Source organism: Triturus cristatus, chromosome 5_1 (assembly GCF_964204655.1).
Source record: "Triturus cristatus chromosome 5_1, aTriCri1.1, whole genome shotgun sequence".
NCBI lineage: Eukaryota > Metazoa > Chordata > Amphibia > Caudata > Salamandridae > Triturus > Triturus cristatus.
This window is the reverse complement of record NC_140587.1, coordinates 459707590-459733995: the sequence shown is the minus strand read 5'-3', so window position 1 is coordinate 459733995 and position 26406 is coordinate 459707590. Positions and strand designations below refer to the sequence as shown.

The 26406-nt window shown below is 47.9% G+C and overlaps 1 protein-coding gene across 4 annotated transcripts in view; it reads right to left on the bottom strand.

The window, feature by feature from the left end:
• RUNX1T1 (RUNX1 partner transcriptional co-repressor 1) overlaps positions 1-26406 on the bottom strand; it is a 176597-nt gene that overhangs the window by 81351 nt on the left and 68840 nt on the right. Inside the window, exon 1 of one of the 4 annotated variants that reach the window (XM_085605286.1) lies at positions 10984-11047. The exons of 2 other annotated variants lie outside the window; for them this stretch is intronic. In XM_085605286.1, the coding sequence (XP_085461412.1) occupies positions 10984-11014 (31 nt within the window). In that variant the 5' untranslated portion in view covers positions 11015-11047. Of the gene's footprint in view, positions 1-4374; positions 4685-10983; positions 11048-26406 lie in introns of those variants that run through there. One more of the 4 variants, XM_085605285.1, reaches the window with a different exon arrangement.

The following is a 26406-nucleotide window of genomic DNA, read 5'->3' as shown; positions in this document are numbered from 1 at the left end:
AAAAACAGACTTGCACACAGTGGCTTTGAAAGGCAACTACATTTTCAGCAGATAATAAAAGGGCCATGTGCTTTACAATCAGAAATGTGCTGTTTTACAACCACAGAACGCTAGCTAATGTATAGTTCTGCTAAATGGAAAATGCAGCAACATTCAAAAGAAAAAAAAGTGGGTCTGGCGGTGGGATGATGGATCCATTTCTGCAGGGACCTTCCCAGCTCCATGCAAGCGCCGTGAAAATATCACATGGCGCGGCCATGTGTTAGAAATTACAGCCAGTTAAGTTCTCTGCTAAGAAAAATATGTGGGCAATTTATGAAATGCACTCCAGGATGGAGATGTCTTAAGTAAAACCAGATTCTGCAAACAAATCCATTTCTGAAACATGAACTTAATACAAAAAAGAACAGATTCAGGCACATCTGGAGCCCAGGAGCAGGGAAAAGGGTGGTCTGACCTAATGGCGGGCCATCCTCTGAAAGAGGAGCTTTCTTCAAGGGCCGCTGTGGCCTGATCGCTGATTGTCCTTTCAGGGAAACAGCTTGTCATGGTGCCAGGAGCCAAAGTCTTCTGCAGGCAGGCGTCTGCTTCCTTGAGAAAGTCACACACTGCCCTTCAGAGCTGCTTTATGTATCATACAGAAACGTGTGCGCATTAAGCCATCTCTGTGGTCACGTTAGACCGACATGCCAGCCTCATTTCCCACAGTCCATGGGTCATGCCCTCGTCTCCACACTCCCCCCCCCTATCAAACAGCATCACCACTCAGCAGTTATTTGGGTGCACAGGACATGGCTTTCTTCCAAATTTCTAGCCCCTAAACTAATAATTCACTCCTCACACAGCCATTCAGGCCATGGACATGTATTTTTTCCATGACCATTACCCTATAAAAGACCAGCTGTGTCTCCCACAGTTCTTGGGAGTTGGGCATGAGGACATCACCCCAGACTACTTTGCAGTAACAGAGCAGCACCTCTCACACAGCCTTCTTCCCGAGTTGAAGTGCAGCACAGACCATCATCATCATTCCCACAGCACTTACAGCCCAGGGCCACTGCCTTCTTCCCAGGCGGCTCACACTCCACAGATCATCTCTCTCGAACATCCCTTGAGGGCACAGGGCATAGCTCTCCTCCAAGACCACTCTGCCATCAAATACCAACTCTGTCTCACACAATCCTTGGAAGCGGGACATATGACCTTCTTCCCAGACAAGCCACCAGCAAAGGCCAGCGCACCTCCCACGATCCATGAGGACAATGGTGACAGTCTTTTTCAAAATGCAGCACCACATCATCACATCTTCCCACTGGATGGAGTGATGGGGCATGGCTTTCACCTCAGGATAGTCCCCTTTACCAGGCGGCCACATACACTATGGCCCTTATAACATGAGACAGTACCTATTTTAAAGTGCATTCCCCTACCTCAGAACAGTGCCTCCTCTTTTCTTCATTTATTTAATTTATTATTGGAAATTCAAATGTCACAGCATACAGTCCAGGCAGAGTTTCTAGGCACTTCAGTAAGGCAATTGAAACAGCATGGAATGAACTCTCAACTCTATACTTTAATTACATGGGCTGCTTCTCAGAACACTCCCAGTCAAAAAGCAACATCACTTGTGGTCACAGAATATGTCCTGCTTCCCCTCATCATGGCATTTTCTCTCTCCATCTCTTGAATCAACAGCATACATTCCAGTATACTGAGCCAAAAGCGGTCCGTCCTCCCCCTGGTGCCTGTGGTCATGGTACATGACCTGCTTCCCAGCTCACTCCACCATCTCAAACCACCTCCAGCCACCCAACCCTTAGAGGCATAACTAGCACTTCAGGCAGCTCTTCGACCAAAAACTAACCCCTCTCACAGGTCTTGGGTCTAGTGAACTGGCCTGCGTTCCAGACTGCCACAACACAACAAATCACCCAGTCTCCCATAGGCCTTAAAGACATGCTCCAGCTACAAAACCCACAAAGGTCACTGGAATGTTTATCTGGAATGCCTAAATGTCCCCTCATCAACTCTGGTAAGGTGGTATGATTTTTGTGTTGCTCCACTGGACACGGGAGTAATTTATTAATAATAAACAACGCATGTAGTGAACATTTTACAACAAAAGTAGGCAAGGTATTAGTGCCTTCTTTGATGTAATTCTCCTAAGATAGATAGATAGATAGATAGATAGATAGATAGATAGATAGATAGATAGATAGATAGATAGATAGATAGATAGATAGATAGATAGATAGATAGATAGATAGATAGATAGATAGATAGATAGATAGATAGATAGATAGATAGATAGATAGATAGATAGATAGATAGATAGATAGATATGTAAACTGGATGGATGGATGGATGGATGGATGGATGGATGGATGGATGGATGGATGGATGGATGGATGGATGGATGGATGGATGGATGGATGGATGGATGGATGGATGGATGGATGGATGGATGGATGGATGGATGGTGTCTGTGTGTGCATGCGTGCACACACAGACATATGTTTACTATCAGTGCAGCATCACTAACTTGAGAAACTATTGTTTATTTCTTGTCTTATTTCATATTCCAGTTTCTTTACAAATGCCGGGGCCATTCTTACAAGGCCTTCTTGATAAGATTGGGCTGCAGTTAAATGATTTTGCCTAAATAACTTATACACAGCATATAAACAGCATGAGATGAACCATATAAAAGATCTACTTTGAGTCATATGGTATTGATGGTTGTCTTTGGTGGAGGGCGGGGTGAACAAAGCACTTAGGGTTCCCCCTTTCATAGCTCATGGCTCAATAAAGGTAATAAATACTATATCACTCTCTGTGTGTCTACACAAAAATAGTGTATGTGTATTTATCATCAGTGTAGAAGTGCATCGCTGAGTGCCTCACGCGACCTCATTCTCACAACTGCTTGGGACCCGAGGCGGACTCGCATCCACCGGCCAGCACTGTTTGCATCATGAAAATAAAAGCACACACAAAGCCAGTGGTTGACACGGGGCGCCAGGGGTACTCTGCCCAGCAAAAGGAAAGTGTGGATGGTACATGCCCTTGTGCCAGTCTGCACTGCGTGAGCCCTCGCCCACAGCAGTGGACGAATTCACAGGACCCCTGTGGGGGGGAGGGGGGCGGGTAGGGGACACACTCTACGTGCTGTCATTTTAGGAGAAAGCCGCGAATGTAACATAAGGCATTACAAAGTAAGGATAGCCAACATGACAAAGGCATGCAGTCAGAGGAGTGTTCCACATTCTGTCACCTCGGTATTGAGGGCACCTGGCGGAGGGCCTGGTTGACCTTTCACGGCGTGCTGCCACATCGCCCACACGTGCTCGTGTGCCAGGCGCGCGGCCCTGCTGGCCAAGGCCAGCACGCGGGCTCTAAGCAAACAGGGGACCCCACTGAGGTGTCACAACCCCCAGCGTCAACAAACACACGGCCACCCGTCCAAAGACAAACATTCCGGAGACAACTGCCCGTGCCTGCCGTGCACTTGCTGCCAGACAGATCGGGCTTCAAAACACCAGCTGCTGGAGGGCCACAGGCCCTCGGAACTGGGGCCGAGGGCCCCTCGTGACTGCCAGCCCATCTCCGGCTCACGGGCGGCTTGTGCCCAGCTCGTGACAGCTCTCTGCCACCACCTCCCAAACACTGCCAAACACAGGCGGAAACCGCATCCTTCACTAAGCACCACAGCCCCGGGTCCGCGCAGCGAGGGGTTACGGGTGTATTTGTGAGCAGTGCTATAGTAGCAACATTAGATGTCCCAGAACCACTCTTCCTCCAGTGTCCCCGTGGGGCCCCCGCAACTGACCTCACTGCACCACCACACCGACGATGCCAGGCTACATATCCGTTACTTGCATCCATCACATGCTTTAACCTGTACTCCGCCAATGTATCCAAAGTCTACGCACCAAAGCGCTGAGAAGGCCATTCATTAGCTGTCATACTTGGCGCTACACAATGCAATAAAATAAAGTTTTATACCCAATGATTCGTGCAACCAGTCCACGGTGCGTCAGAAGGGCGGTAAGTTATCAGTTATTTCTGTCTGTGCTCTAAGGGTGCTTCCTACATGCCACCGAGCTCCGGTCAGATGCATTCGGTAAAGATTCCTTAACTCCACCGGCACAAACAGCTATGCCAACTGCGGAAAATGCATGCAGCCATAACGCGGAACCATACATGAAACAAGTCTTCGCTCAACCGGGGGTTCCTTCAAATAGTGAAAGCCTCTCCGCCGCAGCGTGCAGTCCCCTCGCCGGCAGCCCCGCCACGGAGCACCCCAGAGCGCAACCACTAGACGCGGCCACAGCACTCCCACAAACCAAGGACACAAAGCGGCGGCTCACTCACCGGGCATCCTCTGACGCACCGTGCTCCCCTGCGCAGGGCTGGCCGGGGCTGTGCAGGCGGCTCCACCGGGTCTCGGAGCCCGCAGATCCGGCATGGGGGGAGGGCTGAGGCAGGGAGCTGGGCCAGCCTAGCCTCGGGGAGCGGCAACAGCAGCAGGCTGCCAGGCGCCCGCCTTCGCTGCGCAGAGACAGATGGAGAGCTGACACCGCCGATCGCACTTGGAGCAGAAATGTGACTGATGACAGGCGCACATGTGGCCTTGAACCCAGCCCCGTCTCTTCAGGCGGAGCAATGACAGCGAGGAGTGTGTGCGGGCAAATCACAGGCGCCCGGCTCCCCTGAGCCCGGCACCGGCTCCCTCCACCTCTCCCCGCAACTTCCCGGGGACCGGGGACAGGAAGCCGAGTGCTGCTCAGCAATGTTTAATGCTGAATTATTCATGCCCTCCAAAGTTAACCCTTCTAATCGCCGATTAGATCTGCCAATTTGTCTTACAAAGACATATAGTTCGATAGACTAATACATCCCCCGTATCCGCCCCCGTCGCAATACAAAAATAATTACTGGGAAATTACTCGGATTCGCAGCAACTTTTTATTTGCTTGGTAAAACCGCGTTTGTTTATTTATGTGGGAATATTAAGACTGCGTCTGTAAACAGCACGTTTTAATGATTTTTTTAATACGACAATTTGTCCTGGCGAACAAAAGTATCCCGTCCGTCCCTTTGTCGGCGTTTTGTGTGGCATGTGCGGCGCAGTGGCCACTTACGCGCAGCCACTTATTTCTCCACAGAGCTGGCGGCCCCCTGGGCCTCGGTATTGATGGGCGTAAACACGTGCCCGCCGCTCTCCTGCCTTTACTGACGGGTCCGCGGAAGATGAACACGGAATGGGCCCTTGCACAGCCCATTCCAGGCGCCGAACCACCCCGTGCCCTGCGCACCCTCGCGGACGTCTCCACGCGGGAGCCCCCATGCCTGGCTGGGCTCGGCGCGCGCGCCTAATCAGCTTTAATGGACACCATGATACATAAAGTGCCAGCCTTTGTTGCAGAGCCGTATCTCGCGCGGGATGGCGATTTTCCTCGCAGCGGTCGCTGTTGAGTGCTTTGTGGCAGAGCCTTGCCTTGTAAGAGAAGCAGAGCCTGGCTCGCATGCCTTCTGGACAGGCCAGATACCGGGGACGGGCCAGCGGGCATCAGTTTTTATGGCATGTGTTTACCTACGCGCCCGAATGCATCCACATACCTCCACCCATCTACCTGCCCAAAACTCCACCCATCCGTCCATGCACTCCACCGAGTATCCACCCATCCATCAGCCATCACCCATGTTCAGAACCACCCGACCACAGAGAGAGAATTAGCAGTCCAAGGACAAATTAGATGAATTTTATAGATAACACATATGAATGAGAGAGGAAAGAAAGGGGAGGAAAGGGGTGGTCGAACGAGAGAGTAAGAGAGAGAATGGCGAAAAGGGGTGGCGAAAAGGGGTGGTAGAAAGTGAGAGAGAGTAAGATAGAGATATTAGTGAAAGGCGTGATAAAAGGAGAGATTGAGACAGTCAGGAGATGGAAGGAGAACGCGTGTGAGAAAGAACATGAGACAGCATTAGAGGCACACGAGGCAGAGGGTAAAAGAGCACACTGGTTTGCAGGTCTCTGGACCCAGTCTTCTAGAGCCAGCACTCTCTGCAGCAGGGGAACTGCTTCAGACACTCGACCCCAGGGGTGTCCTCCGGGCAGAAGCAGCAGCGTGTGGGGTACAACTGAGAGGCGACTGGATGTAAAGTCACCGACTCCTCACCACCACCCACCAATCCTTCCCTCCCCCCCACCGCCGAGCGACCAGACTGCTCCAAAGCCCTCCCAAAGCAGCTCACCTCACCCAACCCTGCAACAAAAATCCGTCAGTGTCAGGGCGGCGGCGTGCTGCGGCCCACATTTCACAAAGATGGCTCTGCCCTGTCACCATCGCGATCGCGCGCCCTATTTATGAGGCCAATCGCGCGCTCATCATAGTTAGACGTCCGCGGTAATGAGCGCGCGATAATGGATGGCAGTTTAGTGAGAGCCAGCCTGGTGGGGCCGTGTGCCAGCAAGCTTCACAGAGCTTCCTTTTATAATCAATTAACCGTGTGCTGGGGAACCGGCGAGAGGCGCTCCGTCCTTTCCTGCCCGTTGCCATTCACTAGGAAGGTACAAAAACACTGGCAGGTTCGGGGGAAACGAAAATATTCCCCACGTAGGTACATTTTTCACAGTGCCCTCCCGAGGAGGCCTCACTGAGAGTAGGGGTGAATCTTTGTGTTCCTTTTCGTGCTTACTGAACCAGGGTCGGACTCGCCTCTCGGGCAAACAGGCAGTGGCCAGAGGGCTGGTCAGAACAGACAGCGTGTGGGCCGGCTTTTGGGATGTCTGTGTGCCTGTTTTATAGCCTGCTGGGCCGAATTTTACTGTTGATGTCCCTTATATTAAAACAAACATCGTCTGCAGCAGGCATGTGGGCTTAAATATCTTGCAAAAAAATGTACACAGCGTGCCTTTACATGTTCAAAGTTCATTTTGTAAGCATGGGTCACTTTTTTTTTTTTAGCTAACTAACTAACTAATGGGCGGGAGGGCACTATTATTTTGCTGCCTGGGGCTATTTTCTGTTCCAGTCTGACCCTTAAGTGACCCCTGGCACTGTGTATACTTCCACTGCACATACACTCGCCCCCCAGAGAGCATCCCCATGGAAGATGGCCCACTCAAGGCAGAGTCCTCAATACTTCCTCAGTCTCCAGCTCCAAGTGCCAGCTCCATACCTCCCTCCCAGGCTCCTGGCCCTCACCAGGAGCCTAGCTCAGAGGGTCTCTAGAGCTCCCACAGCCTTCAGCTTCAAGACCTCTCAGCACATCCCATGCGTCCAGATCCAGGCCTATCTTCCCCAGAGGTCCGCTGGTCTCTAGCTCCAAGCCCGAGCTCCTCAGCTGTCCCCTGGCCCAACCTTAGGCTCCTTGGCTATTCCTGCACATCCAGCTCCTGCCCCAAGGTCTCAACAGTCATCTGGTCTTGTGGCCCCAGCCCAGGCCCCTTAGATGCCCCATGGCCTTGAACGTCCAACTTAGACTCTTCAGCAGTCCATTGGGCAACAGCTCCGGCTCCAAGTTCCTGAGCAGTCCCATGGTTTCCAGCTCCGCAGAACTCCTGAAATCTTCATCTCCCAGGTTCCTCAGCACATCTGTGGTCTGATGCTCAATGCCCGGAATCCTCAGCTATCCGGTGGTCTCCAGATCCTTCCTCCCTTGGCCTCCAGCTCCTGCCCCAGGTTCCTCAGCAGTCCCCTGGTTTCCAGCGCCCTGCTCAAACTCATGAGCGCTCCCACAGTCTTCAGCTCCCAGATTCCTAAGCACAGCTGTGGCCTCAAAGCCCATGCCCAGGTTCCTCATCAGTACCCTGGCCTCCAGCTCTCCCTCAGCAGCCTTAAACACCCAGTCAATGCTCTTCAAAGCTCCCCTCATCGCTAGCTCCAGACCCTGGCTGCTCAGCACTCACCTGGCCTAGTGACGTCTTGGCACGATCCTATTCTCTACCTCACAGCCCAGGCTCCTCGGCATTTCCTAGCCGCCATGTTCTGGCCTACGCGAGTCAGTCTTCCCTACTCTTCAGCTCCCAGTTCAGGCACCTCCAGATCCCCTAGTGTTCATCTCTCAGTGAAGGGTCCTCAGGAACTTCACTTGCCTCATCTCCTGGGTGAGAGTCCTCAAGCACTCCCCCGGTCTCCAGTTTCCTTCAGAGGCTTCTCACTGCTTATCTAGTCTTCAGCTCTAAGCCCAAGGTCATCGCAGTAACCTTGGGATTACGTCCAGGCTCCTTACTCAACACCACATGGTTATATAGTCCCAGTCCAGGCTCCTCGGCACTTCCTGGTTAACCAGCTCCTAGTCCAGGTTTCTCACCACTCCCTGGTTATGGAGGTCCAGGCTCCTCAGCACTCCCTAGTTACTCATCTCTGAGTCCAGACCCCGCAGCACTTGGTGCAGACCTGGACTTGAAACACAAAGCAGCCTTGGCAATTTACTCGGACCAGCCCCTGGGTAAGCACTGCCCGACTCCGGGAGGCTGGAAATGTTTGCTTGCTGCTTTTGTTATCAGGGCCGATATTGCAGCACCACTGCAAAACCCGCCCCAGTAACGAAACCTGTGCCCACCCTTCCAGTCTGCCGGGGAACCGCCCGGTGTCACGATCTATCCTCCCTGCCAGTTATTTTTCATGCCTGGCCAGTGTCAAGCTCTCCTAGTGATCTTCCTCGGATGTATTCTCATCTAGATGTGATATTCTGTTGCACCATAAAGGCTGTCTCGCCAATATGCTAACACCTTTACCCAATGGCACTGGCCGAATGTGTAAGTATGAGGGGGCCAGGAGCAGTGGCCAGGGATGCCATTAGGAAGCACTTTAGGCATGTCACACTTCGTTCCCACCAAAAAAATGCCAGTTGACCAGTTATAAATGATTTCTAAAGGGCCCAGTCCTGGATTATGAATTAGCGAAACTAGAGCGTATATATTACCTACTGGTGGTCGCCAGTAGGTAGTTATATTTAGGATGTATTTTCGATTCGAATAGCAGTTTTTCATTTGCCAACAACTTTGGCATCAGTTGACTAATCCTCGCGCAATTTACAAAACTAACGTCAGTCACTTCAACTGCTGTCTTGAAAATTTTGTGGTGATCAGTCAGCGCACTGAGGTCCCCTTCTCTCCAGAGGGCCTCAGGACTTCTTCCCCCAAGCAGCAATGTGCGCCATTTGGCACGTTTCCAGAGTGGTGGAGAAAGGGGGCCTGGCCTCTGATGACCTCTCAACAATCCAGCTGGAGGTAAGAGGAGGGCTTGTTGGCCTCTAAAGACCCTGAAGAGCCAAGGGGACTTCTTCCCCCAACTAGTAGTGCGCCATGAGGAGTATATGCAGAGTGGTGGAGAAAGAGGGCGTGGCTACAGAAAACCTTTCAGCCAACCCACAGCGTGGGACCTGCTGGAGGTAACAGGAGGGGTAGTTACCCCCCAAGGACCCTCAATAGCCAAGGGGACTTCATCCCACTACTAGTAGTGCGCCAGGAGGCGCGTTTGCATAGTGGTGGAGAAATGGGCGTGACCTCCTACCAGGCTTCAGCAATACTGCTGTGTGGGACTTACTGGAGGTAACAGGAGGGGTAGCTGGCCCTTCAAGGACATCCTTGGGGGCCAACTACCCCTCCTGTTACCTCCAGTAAGTCCCACACACTGATTGCTAAGAGGTCGTCAGAGGCCATGCCCCGTTTCTTCACCAGTCTGCAAACACAGCTTTTGGTGCACTACTGGTTGGGGGATGGAGTCCACTTTAAACCTGAGGGACCTTGGGGGCCAAGAAGCCCTCCTGGTACACCGCGGGATTCCTGAAAGCTAGTCGAAGCTCTCCACCACTCTGCAGACGGGACTAGTAGTTAGAAAACCTTAGAAATTCACTGTAAAAAACAAAAGTTACATAGACGTTATAGTTAGGCTCAGGTGTTACTTGTACAAAACCAGAGAAATTCAGCTATTATAGTTAGTGAGCTAACTATAACTCGCGCTCCCGCAATGCACTGCTCATGACCTCACATATTACATCACTCATGACATCTAATAATAAAATGTATATATATTCTCTCAGTTAATGAAATATACGAAACAGTCACCTATAGACAGAAATAAAAGACTTAAACATGCCTTAGACAAAGCACAACCTCAACACAACTGGAAGCAACAGTCATTTTCTCTATAGCAAATCAGCAAACGTCCAAACACCCACATGTGGACAACTAGATGTAGAAACAGTCGAAACTCATTATGCTTCATAGTTTCACCACAAAATCCTTCAAACTCTAACTACATCCATGTGAAGGACGCTATCCTAGCTTTCACTGAAAAAAATATATTTTGGGCGTACTACAATCAAGAACGATGTGAAACTAAATAAAAACGCATTAATTAAATGTATGCATGACATAAAATAAATGTCTGTGATGGTGTCACGTGTACACATCAATCCACACAGGTCAATGAACGCAGCCCTGACAGGCAAACCCGTGTCATTCCTCTCATCAGCACAGAGCCTGTTGGTGCAACATATTCCACACCGCCCAGCACCGCACTGTAAACCTACAACCACGCAGCCACGGAGGATGACAGACTCACACAACAGAGGACGATAGACTCACCCCTACAGAGGACGAGAGACTCACCCCTACAGAGGACGAGAGACTCAACCCTCAGCAGAGGGCGACATTCACCCCTCGAAAATAGACGCCATACCCACCCCACCACAGAGGACGGAAGGCTCACCCCTACAGAGGGCGACAGACACCCCTCACGGACGACACATCCACCCCGTCCACAGAGGACAGACTCACCCCTCCACAGAGGACAGACTCACCCCGTCCACAGAGGACAGGCATACCCCTCCACAGACGACAGACTCACCCGTCCACGGAGGACAGACTCACCCCCTCCACAGAGGACAGACTCACCCCTCCACGGAGGACAGACTCACCCCCTCCACAGAGGACAGACTCACCCTCTCGACAGGGGACGACAGACTCACCCCGGGGGAAGAAGAAGTCGGTGAGATGCATCTGTAAGCGCCGAGGGTTCCTGCAGCAGTGGAGAAGTGACTTGTGCGCCCGAGTCGTCCTCTCCCCCAGGCTCCCTCACTCTGCCCACTTATAGACGCCTCTTGTGATACATTGTGAATTCATGACTCCACGCAGTGGGTATTAAGTGAGTTAATTCAAAGGCGCGGGATTCCCATTGATCCGAAGTGAAAGGCATACACCCGCCACCAACCTCTGCCCCATCTGCTCGGGCCTGCCACCAGCCATTCACCAGCAGAGAATTAATAGTGCCGCGATTCGGGCAGCCAAACGAAAGGCACTCTTTTAAGCGGGACTGCATTAACACAGTCAAAAACCCAGGGCAATAGGGGTTCAAATGGAGCATTTTACTCCTAGTTGACTTTAACAAAGCTGAATAAGGCCTTTTCTCGCGGGCTTTGTGTGCAGGGCTTGATAAAGTGAATGAGAGGCACTCAATGATCGGCCAACGAGCATTGATGGATGGCCCTGGGCACCCCCTCTTCCCAGGGTGGGCCCTTTCTCCGGAGGGGCGCACCAGCTTGGGGGGCGGACTCGCTAATGTCGATTTCCTCGCTTGCTTGTTCCACGGTCACTCTCAGACCACTGGCTACCAATTGGCGCAGCATATTGGGAAGCAGCATTTCTTATGGGCGAGTTGCAGAAAAGAAAGTCGAGCCATTAGCCACCTATTCACATTCAAATGCCAGAGTTTTGTCAAAACTCGAAGGTTTTGGGGTGTGCGCAGCCTAGAAGTCGTAGCTGTTTTCTCGCGGTAACTAACCAATCGCTGACAGTGACAGACCGCCCCTCCACCCCCTTTGCAGGGCCAGGCCCTACTTCGTGGAGAGTTCGCCTAACTTGATAAAAGTCTAGTAATACGCCTACAGATTTCAGTGTGTACAGGAGTCTGCGTTACGCATCTGCTCTCAAAAGGCTATCTACACACTTGCCTTCTCTCTGGATCATTCCAAATTATATTTTATATTGTATTATACTCATCGGTTTGTTTGCAGAGTGCCCCGACGCCCTCTGGGATTATGTCAGCGCTTTGAAAAAAGTTACGGAAAAATGGAGTAACTCAACATTGAAACATATCAGATATCCAAGAAGACTGCCCCCGTTCAAGCGTTATCGAGTACCAAACGATGGATGTGTGGTGCCATAACATCTGTATTCATGGCCTCTTCATACTGACTGGGAAGACAAGTGACTTCGAAACCTGAGGTGCCACGAGGGCCGTGAGTGTCACCACCTCGTCATCATCTGACCTGTGGCGTGATTAGTTGTGGTAGGCCCACAGAGTGACATAAACAAGCACCCAGCGCCCTCGCCAGTTAACAGAGCCGGCTGTCCTGGCCTCGTTTCATTGATTGCCAGTGATTGATGGGGCCTGTCACGGGACGACCAAACCAATAATGAAGACGTCGAACAGGAAAACTCCCCGACTTCAGGGCTCGAGCTGACGAAATCGGCACGTTTTGGTTTGGGTCGGTCCTCTGAGCAGGACTATGGGAGGAGGTTAAAGCGCGCTCTCAGCAGGGCCGCGACATTTTCTCGACCTGCTGACGTCTTTATAGGGGATTTTGCTGACACAGATATCGTAATGACTGTTTATATAAGGGTGGGAGGGGCATAGCGCCCTTTGTTTGCCAACCCACTTTTCTTACCGCTTTTCGTTTGTAGCTGGTGGCAAAAGTCACTCTTCACCGTGGAAAGGAAAGATACGTTTTTTTTTTTTACTGATAACTACGCCGTCAGAAGGCGGGTCCTGTGGTAGCTATATGTGAGGGCATGTCACGGCTGCATCTGTCTTGCTCGAGACGTAAACACTTTAAAAAAATGTAATCCCATTTGATATTCATTGAATCGGGAGCGCAGCGTTAGCCTGGACGCCTTTGTTTCAATGTCATCCTCCCCGCGCTGACTGAGGGCTTGTTTTTTTTTTTTTTTTTGCACTGCGAGGGTGATTGCCCACGCTCCAGTGAACGTCCCCGCCTCTCAGAGCCAGAGACAAAACGCGCGCTCTGCTGTGTGCTGGCAGCCATCTGGACAGCTTCCTCTCAATGGCCGCCCCACACCACACTGCAGGCAGCAGACCAGGCCGCCGCCGCTATTCATGACACACCAATTTCACATTTGCTGCTTGTACACTTGCAACAATAAATGCTAATGAGGGCAATGAATGGCATTTACAAAGACAACAAAGGGCGCCGAAATCCCCTGCATATGGGGCGCCATTTTCACAGTTTGCCTTCTGCTGGAGAGCCAATGAAAGGTGTTCAACAGAATCAATCTATCTATCTATCTATCTATCTATCTATCTATCTATCTATCTATCTATCTATCTATCTATCTATCTATCTATCTATCTATCTATCTATCTATCTATCTATCTATCTATCTATCTATCTATCTATCTATCTATCTATCTATCTATCTATCTATCTATCTATCTATCTATCTATCTATCTATCTATCTATCTATCTATCTATCTATCTATCTATCTCATGTAATACAGTTCTGTAATGCCACAAAGGAGTTAAGATAATATCAGAATAAACTGTGAATATTTGTAAATAGATTTCCCAGGTAGTTTTATTGGACAATTTTACATTACCCTTTTTGATCAAAATAATGCTAAAATGGCTAATGCCGCTGGAATGATCCCTCCTTCACGAAATTGTAATGATAAATTTATCTTCACGGTCATTTCTCACATGGAGGGACCCTCATTGTCCTTCTACGGCTCTTCTTTACTTTTCATACCTATCCATTCCACTCTTCTCTCACGTTTTCTTTCTTATTTAGACAGTTTTCATTTTGAAAGTCTATGTTGACCTCTTTCTTGACGCTTGAACTGCGTTGCTTCTGGCTTGCATTGTGGTATCTCCCTTTCCAGAGCTGACCTCACTTCAGAAGAGTCTCATTTCTGTTTCTTGAACTACTGAAAGGTCTAGCAGTCTGTGATCTGTTCCTCTTAAGGTGCCCTGACTTTGACTACTGCCTGTAAGTCCTGGTACCAAAAACATAAGGAAGCTTGTAGTTTACACTAAATCTTCAGAAGTTAGTGTAAACTTACTTCCCCGGTTCTTTTGTGCATGGTATATGGAGAGCTGGCAGAAATGCCCTACACCTCCTTCTATTTCCTAGCTCGTGTACTTCATGTTTCTATTTTCTTTCTTTTTAATGTTTACAATGATTTTTTTCTTCTTTTTTATAGTTCTACTTGCAGGTTTTTGCTTTTCTGTTGCACTCATTATTTTATATTTATTTCATACCATTCCCGATACACAGTAGCCATTATGCATTTTTATAGTACATGAAAACACATTTCCCCAGGGTTTCCTCAAAGTTTAACCCCTAATTCACCAAAATTCTGCCATTCCCATGAATTATGATACAGGCCTGATTACGATGGTGGTGGGACCGCCCCTGATGTGGCGGTCCCACCGTCATCGGCCCCTGCAGGTCCGCCCGCTGCATTAAGATGAGGCAGGCAGAGGCATCTGGCCGTTAAACCGCCCGCATGTATCCGGCGGACCATAGGGTGGAAAGTAATCCCTACAATATCCCTGCTCAGGCACCGCCCCCATGAAAAGACAGGCGGAAGTGACTTTTGGGGCCCCTAGCAGTACCCCTTTCCCCTGGCTCTCCGCTATAGTGTAAACATCCCTGCACTGTGTGGCAGGCACCAGAGGGTGCGGGGATGTTTACAAACATGCCTCTCAGCATTGAGGCTTGTGCTGTGACACTTTTTGGGACCGCAGCATAAACCTCAATGATACGAGGCATGTTTGGTTGGATCCTAATTTGCATGGCAGGACTGCCGACTCCCTCTCGACCGTTCCAAACAGGATGGCGGTCGGATGCTCGTCCAACCTCCATTATAATCAGGCCCATAGTTCACAGGTAAGGAACCAGGGCCGGACTGGGAACCACAACCGGCCCTGGCAAAGTGCTCGGCTGGCCTCCCCTGACCCCCCCGTGGGGGAGGGGTGCCGCCGAGCACTTTGCCAGGGCCGGTTTTTGGCCGATTTTGTTACAGGGCCGAGTTTGCAGCTATGCTGCAAAAACGGCCCTGTAACAAAAACGGCCCCCAGGGGCCCAAAACCGGCCCTCACCCGTGCGGCGCACCGGGGCATTGCCCGGTGCCCGCTATGGCCAGTCCGGCCCTGTAAGGAACTAACCTCACTTACTGGCTTTGTTGCGCATGTAGAAGACAGAGGTCCTTGTGGCTGCAACAATAGGTCTTTACGTATCCAAGGTGGCTGTTTCTTAAATCACTTTTAAAAGAAATGAATTTTAGGCATGCTCATGTCGTCTTACTGTATTTCCAGCTCCTGCGTAGTGCCCATACGCTTTTTTGTTTTGTCCACCTTTTAAGAGCTGCTCTGAAGTCTAGACATTCTAGAGGCGACTAAATATGTAGAGGGGTCGATTTTGTATACTCCAAGCTACAAGCTGACCCTGATGAATTTGCCCAGGATTTTAATAGTGTTTTTTTTGTTTCAATTTTGTGTCAACAATCAGAGTGGCTGGTGTTTTTATAGTGTATTGGGTCATTTAATAGATGGGGGAAGTGATTAATGTTTACATTGTTAATTTGTGAATTTTGCACATGGTGTTATGTTGTGAACAAGTGAGCCCGCTGCTGATGTTTTATTTCATTTTAACCTTGTCTCTTGGATGGCTGCGACCAATGCCAAATAAAGATTATTATTATTATTACCCCACTTGTTTCTCTTTTACAGGCAAGAAAAAAGGTACAACTACTACGCATACTGCTCTACCGCTCAGGTTTCTAAAGACCTTTTAAAAACCCTCTGCTTTCCTCCTCATCTCTTATGACCTTATAGCCCTCTTGTTGGCATTATATATGATACGGTGTGTGTGACAGACTGTCTAAAAGGCATATAACTGCTGCTCATGTTTATTAAAAACGTCTAAAAATGACATACTGATTGGGTAAGACTGCACACACAAAAATATCTATTTTTTTCTGACTGTTGTATTTTTATATTTGTGGTGTGGGGTAATGCAGTGAGATGGTATGAAAGTAAAGAGTTATTAGCGGCCATATACATATTAGTGGGAACATTGCGTAGTGTACCTGAGGGTCAGAATTATTAGCAGACGTCACAAATGGAGAGCCTGTTTTAGCAGTCCGATTTCTGTAGGACTCATCAGGTTATTTGCTGATGGAAGGAAAGGTGGTCAGGGGTCTTTCAGATTTGGTGTAGATGGAAGTAGGTATACGAGGTGAAGAAATAAATGCACATATCATTTTCAAGTTAAAGCCAAAGGTTTCAGGCTGAAAGGAAAGTAGATAATTTCATGTTTGACTAAAGTAAACATCAATCCATGTAAAACTATCCAAAGTCGAAAAGCACTGTTGCGTCGACAGGAGGCAGCGGAAAGCAAACCAGGAAGCTATATGGAGCCACATCGACTCCCCTGCTTAAATGCCCCACTTAGGCGCCCCTCCTGCCAAAGCAGGCAATCTCTGTATCCAGGTAAAGCATGCAAGATTTAAAAAATAACATGCACTGTAGATGCCATTGAGAAATACCCCCTTGGGTCAGGTACAGGCCCCACCTGTGGTCGGGGCCCGCCATTGTGGCGCTACTCCTCTATTCAAAAGCTATGAAGCAATTGGTGACTTTCTAATTGTGATAGGTCAGTCAGTAAAATAGCATCTGTCCCTCACCAGCAAGTAATAGAGGAATAAAGAACAGGGGATAGATAATGACATTGTGTGTGAGGTGCTATAGAGAAAAAAGAAGCTGTGTAAAGATAAACATTTGGAGGAAGCCTGTTAGTGGAAGGGGTAGAGGAACAACCAGAAATGCAGTAGGATCAGTCAGGCAGTCATGTGGCAATTCAGGATAATGTTGTACCCATGATGCCCAGAATAGTTAAGGTAATTAAAAAACTGTTCCTGGTGGCTATGGGGAAGGCTGCGAGGCGATGGAAGGATGATTACAATGGTAGGCAATGGCATGGAAGCTGCAGATGTGCTAAAGCTGCCTCATAAGAATGTAGCCTGGGACAAGCAATTATGGGATCTGGAGTACTCACAGCTTAGCATGTGATGCATTGATGAGTGGAGCCATTGTGAGTGTTGAGGTGCATCACTGATGGACCGGGGCATGCTTCTAGTCATAGCAACTGGAGTACTTGTAGGAAAAACAAAATTCAACAAAAAGTCTTGGACAAATGGAAATTCTTTACTGGAAGGTGGTCATTCAATTTAAATAAAGGAAGGGATATGGGTCATTATTTATAGTGTCCTGCAGATAAGACATACCCTCCTGTAATGCCTTTCTCCTCTTATGTGTTACTCCCCTTTTTTAGATGCCCATTCTTACACCATCTCCCTGAAGTTTAATGACATCACAGCATCTAAGCCAGTGAGGCCGTGTAAAACCTGAGGTTGGCAGAGTGTGATGTTATCCTGGTGGTAGTACAGGGTCCTCTGTTCACATGTTTTTAGTGAGACATGAAAAAGAAAAAGGAAATATCATTATAAACATTCCTGGAAGGACACTTATGGCCAAAATCTCAATCAGGTGTGCCTATTGGGATTATTTTGACACAGTCGATGAAGCCACTAACTCTCCCGGCTGGATTCCCTTCTCTTCCTGTCAGGTGGGAAGTGTGATAAGGTTTAGATGAGTATATTATTCATGCATCTGGTGTCATCCCTCTATTATGCTACAGATATTGTTATGTAGTTTGGAAATATACTACATTCAAATAGTAATATTGGAATATTACTTCAAACTCTGACAGTTCTGTTCTTGGCTGCCCAGGTGTCTGATTTTTGGATAATTGTGTGATTATCACACTTGTGGTGTTTATCTCATTGAGTTGATGCCTTGTTGAGATGTGTGCACTTCAGGCAGGACGGGTAGCTGTTTTGCTACAGGTATGGATCTTGTAGGATGCAGGCCTTTTTTACCCAATTTTAGGCAAAGTTGCACTGATGTGTGCAGTGGGTTTTTTCATAAAGAGTTGTATATCCACTGTTGCGATGTGTTCACCAAGGTAACATTGACAAATGTACATACTTTGTTTAAATGTGCTGGTTGAGTGTCTGCGTGCACAAGAGTGCCACTGTAAGGTATCGTATGATACAGAAGATATTCATCCTCTATGGTGTGTTATAGTATTCATTGAGAATTTTGTGGTGTGTGTTCCACCCTTCCAGCCACATACATGGTCATGGTTACTATGGTGCCACAAAGTTGTGAAGTTCTAGTCATGACAATTTTGCTGTAGAAAATGAGTTTGGTACATTTAAACTAGGCCTTGGCTGAAACGGCTGGACGTTACACTTCTTTGGTTTTATGATTATATAGTAATCCAGTATTGAATGTAGTGTTTGCTGACTAGTCACATTTTGCTTTTGCTCCCTTTGTTGTGTGTATGGTGACCTCCGTGGTGTATCTTTGGTGATTTTTGCAACGTCCTATGTGTTTTTTGTTGTTGTATTTGGTTTGAGATCAAGGCCTGGGTATATTTGCCATCTCTGTTACTTACATGGGCTTTGTGGTGCTTGCACATCTAGGGGAAAGCATTAACACCTGGTTTGGGTGGATGTTTCTAGATGTTCTCTGCAGGCAATGCTTTAGTTGGGATTATGTTGCCTGTTCTAGCTCTCGATTAGTTGTTATAGGATGTAACTGTAACCAATACGTGTGTTGTTTTTTGTCCTCGGAGTGCTATATTCATTATGGTTGACCACATGCAGCCGTGTTTAACTGGTGTATACTTGTTTCACATGCATCTGTTGTACTGCTGCTATGTTGGCATTGGTATGGGGGAGTGTGCTGTGTGCTGCTATAGGTGTCTGGCCTTACACTGTCTCCCTGGCATTGGACGCTGTTATGTCCTATTCTACCCCTGTACCGTGCCCCTGGGCGTGCTCTCAGAGCTGTTTGGGAAAGATGCGCTAATGCAACTTGTCCCTTGCGGGGTGCTTAGAATATTTCTATCTGAGTTTACTTGTATTGCTTAGCTATGTGAGCCGGGTTGGTCTTAGAAAGGCACTCGTTTGGTGTGAACTATTGTCTTGCTTAGATAAGCAACCTTCCTCTATCTTATTTATATTACGCAATCCCAGCTTTAAAGCAGCAGAACGCTGTTTAACAGAAGGAGGTCACACAGGGAGGGCTCACGAGACATGCTTACAATGCAGATGAGCAACACACTCATTGGATAGACTGCTTTCATAGGCCTAAAAAGCCCTGGCTGCTTGAAGTAGCTGCTCTCCGTGGGCACACGCAGTATCTACAGAATCCACCAGGGGGAGCAAATACACAGCAATCCGAGCTGAGGGGGCTGACTGCAGGTCACTGGGAGCCAGGGCAGCGCCTGGCTTTCGTCTTCTAGCAGGTATACCGCAGTATATGCCCACCACCTGAATTCATAATTTCAGCTCCTGTACTGATTTACAAACTTAGCTCGCGAGATGTAGCCAAAAATGAAACGCTCCAGCCCGCTCGCGCTTCGGCTTGTTTAGTATCAAATGAACGGCCACGTGTTACGAGTCAAGGGGAACATGAAGCAGGCTTCCCATAAATCTCCACTCGCCTTGCCGAGCGGCCACAGTGAAACCCCTCGCTCGAGTGCTGGGCTGGGTTTAAACTTGGATACACACAGCGCACACTGCGCTCTTCTCCGGGTGTTGTGCGCACGCAGTTTCCATCAGGAAATCCACATGTCAGTTGTGAGCTCAAGTAAACAGCTGATCGACCATTGAAGCATACCAAAAAAGCGAAACGGCCATTCATTTCACGCGGGAGGGAGTTACTAATCTAATCAGTGACTCCTATAACATGCTATCAATGTAACACTGTGTAAACCAGTGGTGGAAGTGCATTAACAAAAGTATGGGAACTGTGATGCTGCAAGCAAAGGGGGAGGGGTGAGTGAGTGTGGGGCCTGGGTCAAAGGCGTGGCTAAAAACACAAATAAAATATCCCGCAACTTAACAGTCTTTCACCTTCAGGTAATTACACAGCACAGCACAAGTTAAAATTAAATGCAAGTAGGTTGGGAAATGCAGTATCTTACATAACGATACCTCTATTAGTCAATGCACTGCACCAGAGAGCCACAAAATTGTATCTTCGTTGGCACAGTGGAGAATAACAACTTGTGCTGTTTAGTGCTACAAGGTCCCCAGTCTGTGACAAAAAGTACTGTGTACATGTAAGTAATTATTTTAAACTCACCTTATACACAGTATAAGAAAGGTTGCTAAACAATGCACAGAAAAGTTCAAAATAAAAAGTGCTTCCAAAATATATATTTTACTAATACCCAAAGTGTACATAGTTCAATTTTTATATAACTATCCTCTAAAAGCACGCACGTTACAGCTCAGCAAGGTAACTTCCTTACAATAACTTTCAAAAAGAATAAATCTGTGTCACCAGGAAGCTTCAAGTGATTCCATCAATTAAAGCCAATACCAGCTTCCATGCTCCCTTTACATTTGCAGATTGACCAGTTGCGCACATTTACATGTCTTTCACGAAAGCAGGCATCACGGCAAGAAGGCTTGTTTAGGTGTCTACCCCTCCCTCGGTTTCACAGCAAAGGAGGCTCCCTGAATGACACGTCTACTGAAGCATTTCAACTCTCGGAATTAACCGCCCTGGGACGGCTGTCTTTTCACAAAAGGTAGGGGTACTGTTTTTCTAAAAATTTAAAAAGTATGGGTACATTGTGCCCCTCAGATCCCCCCACTTTGTTGACCACCGATTTAACCCTTTAACTGCTGCCACCCCCTTAGCGGAGCCCTTTTTGGCTATTTGGGTTAGTTTGCACTCAGGGCTTCATTTCTTTTTTCCACATAAGGTATTCACGCCAAAATCACATCTTTTTTCCCCAACACCCTGGGGATTCTAAAGATAGGCAGGATTTGTGGATTCCCTTGGAGGGGACTGAGAATATAGCCAAAATATAGGGACATTTTAAGTTTTTGGGGAAAATAGGAAATAAAGTGATCTGGATAAAAGTGTCTGGTTTTTCCCCAAAAATGGAATCAACAAACGGTTTGCTGTGATAAAGTCACCATAATCCCAGCTTTCGGCAACATGCAGAGCTGAATCAAAAACCTAACTTTTTACCACAGTTTTGTCCTTTTTTAAAGAGGTAGACGATTTTTCCTATTTTATGTGCCTTTAACCTACTTCCAGTTTATGGTGGAAACCAGTGTGAAACCGATGATTGATTCAGGAAAGCTATATATTCCTGAAAAGTAGACAACATTCCAAACTCAGCAAAGGGTCAAATGTGTGGATCCTTCATGGTTTTCCCAAAGAAACTTACTGTTGCAATAAAATCAGTAGGAAAAACTGACATGTGGGACAATGTTTTCATCTGTAACTTTTTGTCACGATTATAAAAGTAATGTACCATTACGTTTGATAGACCTTTTTGGTTATGTGGATATGTAGAGCCAACAACTGAGCTGGACCGTGCAATGGTTTTTCATTGTGTAGTGAGTATAGATCAATTCCTATGGTGAAACATAGATATGAAGGTCACCTATGTATTTCTAAAATGGGCACAAAATATGGAGTTTAGGAGCAGTGGTTATTTGTACATCTCCGAGTTTGTGGGTACCCATAAGAGCATATGCTTTAGAGGTTTTTTTTCAAAATGTCTTATTTCTTATACACTGGCTTACATTTAGAAGGGATAAATGCAGCAAAATCTAATTGGGAGTGTTAGACCTGACATCCTTGGCGTGGGTTTTTCCCCTATCTTTTGCCTCTGCTACATGGATTTTTGATGCTGTGATGGATTTCGTTTTGCTGGTTTAGATGCTTTGGACACTCTGCCACTGCTAATCAGTGCCAGAGTGTAAGTGCTCCCTGTGTAAAATATCGTATTGATTGGATATACCTGATTGGCATATCTGTATCACCATGAAGTCCCTAGTAAAGTGCACTGTGTGTGCCAGGGCTGGTGATGACAGATGCTACTAGTGGGTCTGCAGCGCTGATTGCGCCACCCACCTGTGTAGCCCTAAAACAGTGTCTCAGGCCTGCCGCCGCAGGCCTGCCTGCAGTCCCCGGACTGCCATGTCCTCCTGGCCAGTGTCCACACTGACCGGGCCTAACCCTTCCCTTTTCGTACACGTCAGTCATCCCTATGGAAGGCCCAAGGTACCCCCCTGGGCAGGGTGCAGTGTATGTAGAAGGTAGAGCATGTACTAGTGCAGGTAACATGTTCTGGTAGTGAACACCGGCCATTTTGTGTGTTCACTACTGCAAGGTTATCTTGTTCCATAGGCTAACATGGGGGAGACGGGTGCCAATGGCTATCCGCCCATCTTCTCATACGAACAAGATAAGACATGAGTGTTTGATATCCCTGAGCTCAGCATTTAATAACACATCTTTTAGGAGAGATTGTTTTTAAATCCTGAGTTGGAGAACAGTGCTTTTTAGAGAGTAGCTGTTCTCTTGTCTGACCCTTCTGTGTGCCTGGGCGCGCTTGTGGATTGACTGTCTGGTTTGAGAGTGACAGGGACTGGGGATCCCCCGGGAGGTTGGCTGAGTCAGCCCTCTGCTGAATGGCGACAATCGCAAGGAGAGTGGAGGGAGGAGATAGCACCTGGGATTGAATAGGGCTGTGCCTGCCTGCCACTCTGCTGGCTCCACCTCCCGCTGGGCGGCTGACGACCTTGCCCCTTGCTCTGAAAAGAATGTAGAGGCCAGGAAAACAAAGTGCTTCAGCAACACCCAGAACTGGATCAGACCGGGCTCAGGACCCACTTGCACAAAGACTTCAAAGACTTTTAGGGGTATAAGTACAAGACCCCTGACAACAGATTTTTAGATTCGACCATCGAGAGGAACCTCTACTGAAAGACGGACCGCTGAAGAACTAAAGGAAGATTGCCGTGCTGTGTGCTCTAAAGGCTGACCTGTTCTGCTGTACAACTGAAGCTGAGGAGAAGAAGGGGTCTTGCTGTGTGCTGACCCTATCCACTTGACCAAACAAGACTTTGCTGTGTGCTGTGTCTTCAACTGAATCTCCAAGGGCCTGAGAAGAGCTGGCCTCCTGTTTCGCAACCCAGGGATAGAAAGGTTGCCAAGAACTCAAGACTCTGCTGTGTCCCACCTGCGCTGCTGTGTGCCGCAGGGACCGTGGACTGTTCTACCAAGCTTCTCAACATCTGCCTGTGAGGTGGGCTGGCTGCTCTCTGTCTTGCTGGAGAGTACCGCACCGAGCCAGGCCTGACACCGGTTGCCGCATCAAGAAGATCGACGTGCTCATCGGCACGTGCCTTGCCGCGGCCCGGAGGCCTGAAGCAGATCGAGAGTCGTATTTCCCTGCTCTACGAAGCCGCGCTGTGAGTGGCTGACTCCGGTGACGTCGACATCGTCACTGGGGGCTCGTCGAGGGAGTTGTGGAATCCTTGCACCGAACAGCCCGAGGAGCGCTTGTACAACGAGCGCAGTGACACCGCCGGAGCAACGTAGTTGCCTAAACATCGAGAGCCTACAAACTGATTCATTCTCAGTGAGTATCGAATCACTCAAGAGACTAGAGACTATCATCTTACGATCCCGACCAACCAAGAAAGCGAAGATTGTGTAAAACTGTGATGCTTGATTTCAACTGCGGAAACTAGATAAAGATATATTATTTTTGATATAACTCACCTGTGTGGTCTAAGTTTGTGGTGTGCGGAGGGGGGATCATTGTGGTGTCTACGTGCAAATACCTTACACATTGCCTTGGGGATAAGCCTGTCTGCTCGAGCCAAGCTACCTAGAGGGTGAGCAGGGGTTATCTACCGTGTGTGTCCCTGTACCCTGACTAGAAGCAAGGGTCCCTATTTGGTCTAAGGTGTATACCTCTGCCAACTAGAGACCCCCAGATCTAACAGGGAGTAACAAATATTCTACTATTCCTCGCTCCCACGTCTTCCTATAAAAATGGTATCTCACTTATGTGGGTAGGCCTAGTGCCTGTGACAGGAAATCGCCCAAAACGCAACATGGACACATCACATTTTCCACTCAAAACTGACCAGTTTTTGCAAAGTGGGTAGCTGTGGATTTTGGGCCCTAGCACAGCCAGCACCTAGAGAAACCCAGCAAACCTGCCCATTTTTTAAAACTAGAGATTTAGGGGAGTCCAGGGTTGTGAGTCTTTTGTGGATCCCATTAGGTTTTTTGCCCACAACGCCATGCAAACCTCAAACTTTGCCTGAAATCTCGCATTTACCTCACATTTTTGTGATGGAAACTTCCATAATCTGCAGGAATACACACAATTCCTACCACCTAGCATTTCCCCACTTGCGCCAATAAAAATGCTGCGCCACTTGTGTGTGGCTGGGCCATATTTTCCATGGGGGGGAAGGGTGGGAGGTGCAAAGGGGGAGCAAAAGCCCTTGCCCAAGGGGCCGCTCTCACTATCTCTGGTGTCTCATAGAGTGGATCCCTGCTTAGGAATCACTTTCCTCTGGTGATCCCCAAGCAGGGATCTACTGGGCAGATGTACCACTGGACACAGGAGATTCTCCCCTTTCCAACTATACCTCTTCCATCAGAATCAGTGCTCGGGGACTGAGATGTGTCCGAGCACTGAATTAGTGCAAGTAAAATGGGTCTCATCGGGTCGTTATACCTTCACTTTTACTGCCATGGTGTCAGCGTGCCCTCCGCTCCAATTGTCACTGCAGTAAAAAAACAAAAAAACAACCAGGCTGCTCAGGAAGCTCTTTCCGAGCAGCCTGGTGTAAAAAAAGATATAAAGGACTACCTATGGTGCAGAGCACAAGAAGGGCCTTTAAGTACTTACCCAGGGTCGGCCAATCAGCCATTGGCTGACAGCCACACTTAAAGGAACCATTAAATAAGGTATGCTGACATCAAATAATGAGAATGCGCCTTGTCGTGTTCGCAGTGAAGGCCTCTAGAGCAAAATGGCCCAAATACCGAAACTTGTCACAACAATGCAGACTTTGTCAATATCACCAAGATACTTTTGAGCACGTTGCATTTTAAAGCCCAGCGGAGGTCGCTCCATCTACCTAGCAGCGAAGTCATTGAGCGAGCTACCCTTTCATTTTCTGACCTTCTTAGATCTTGCAGAGTTCTGAATGTCCCTGAAGACCTTGCTATTAGACTAATCAACTGGACCCTGTCAGTGCTTAGTTACCCTCATGGTTGACAAGAAGCGCTCTACAAATCTACTAATTGATTGATTGAGGATTGAAGATGGAAAGACAATCGTTGTTAAAGCGAATGTTCCTAAAAGACGTATAATACTCTGCACAGACACTTTAAATCTTTGTTTAAATGCGATGAATGTTTTGAAACTTGAAAGGTCCACACATTTTTTAAATACCACTTTTTACATTGAACAAAACTATTTTTAGTGAAAGTAATATGTAGCATTTGTGTATTTAGGCCCTGAAAAATGTTTAATAGTGTTTTTAAAAATTAGACAAATGTCCTTTTAATGAATGTAATATGTACTTTTGGTTGAGGCAATGTAACACACAACGGGAAGTGATCTGCATTTGCTCGTTTGTTGTTTGCATTTCTAATGAATTTAACTAATGATTCCAAAAAATGTATCATTATAATCACCAGTCCGGATAAAGCATGAGCTGTTCCTTTGGTAGGAACTTTTAACTCTTCTTAATTTCAAGTTTATAAAATGTAAAAGACTCCCACCTTTACAACGTTTCAATTTATAACTCATTAAAGATAAGGAGTTCCAACCTTTTCAGCATTTAGTAATGTTTCCAGGAATTTTTAACAACCTAAGGCCAGTTTCTCCTGCTGCTAAGTTTTCCATTTGCCTCTTTAAGGGTTAAACAGAGCGGTCCTGTTCATCTCCCATCCCCGTCAATCTCCATACGCACAGTGCAACCTCAATGAAGAGGGGACACTATGCCTGGTGCCCCTATGAAGTTTGTATTGGGGCAGAATATCTCCTAAGGCAGGGGAGGGGCACTAAGTTACAGTCTCTGCTGTCACCCTATGGGTGATGTGGCCAGCTGAGTTTCTGGTTTAACAAATGTTCACAGTCCTGGGTTCCATAGTAGTCAGTGGCAGTCCCAGCATGCTAAATAACTGATGAAAATGCATATTTTTATGCTGCCATTTGACAAGTGGCCTCGCCGCCTGCTTGCATTTTTAAAATTTTCACAGACTTCCGCAATGCGCAACCAGTGGTTGTTGGGATGCTGGCAGGGTCGGCCAGGCGGCGGCAGAGACAGCCAGGCAGGTCAAATAAGGGGGCGTCTTACTTATCCCCACCATCCTACCTGGCTGCTCCTGGCAATCGACGACACGCTCTGCTTACCTCCCTTCAACCAGAGTGCTATCTTCAGGCACTCTCAACC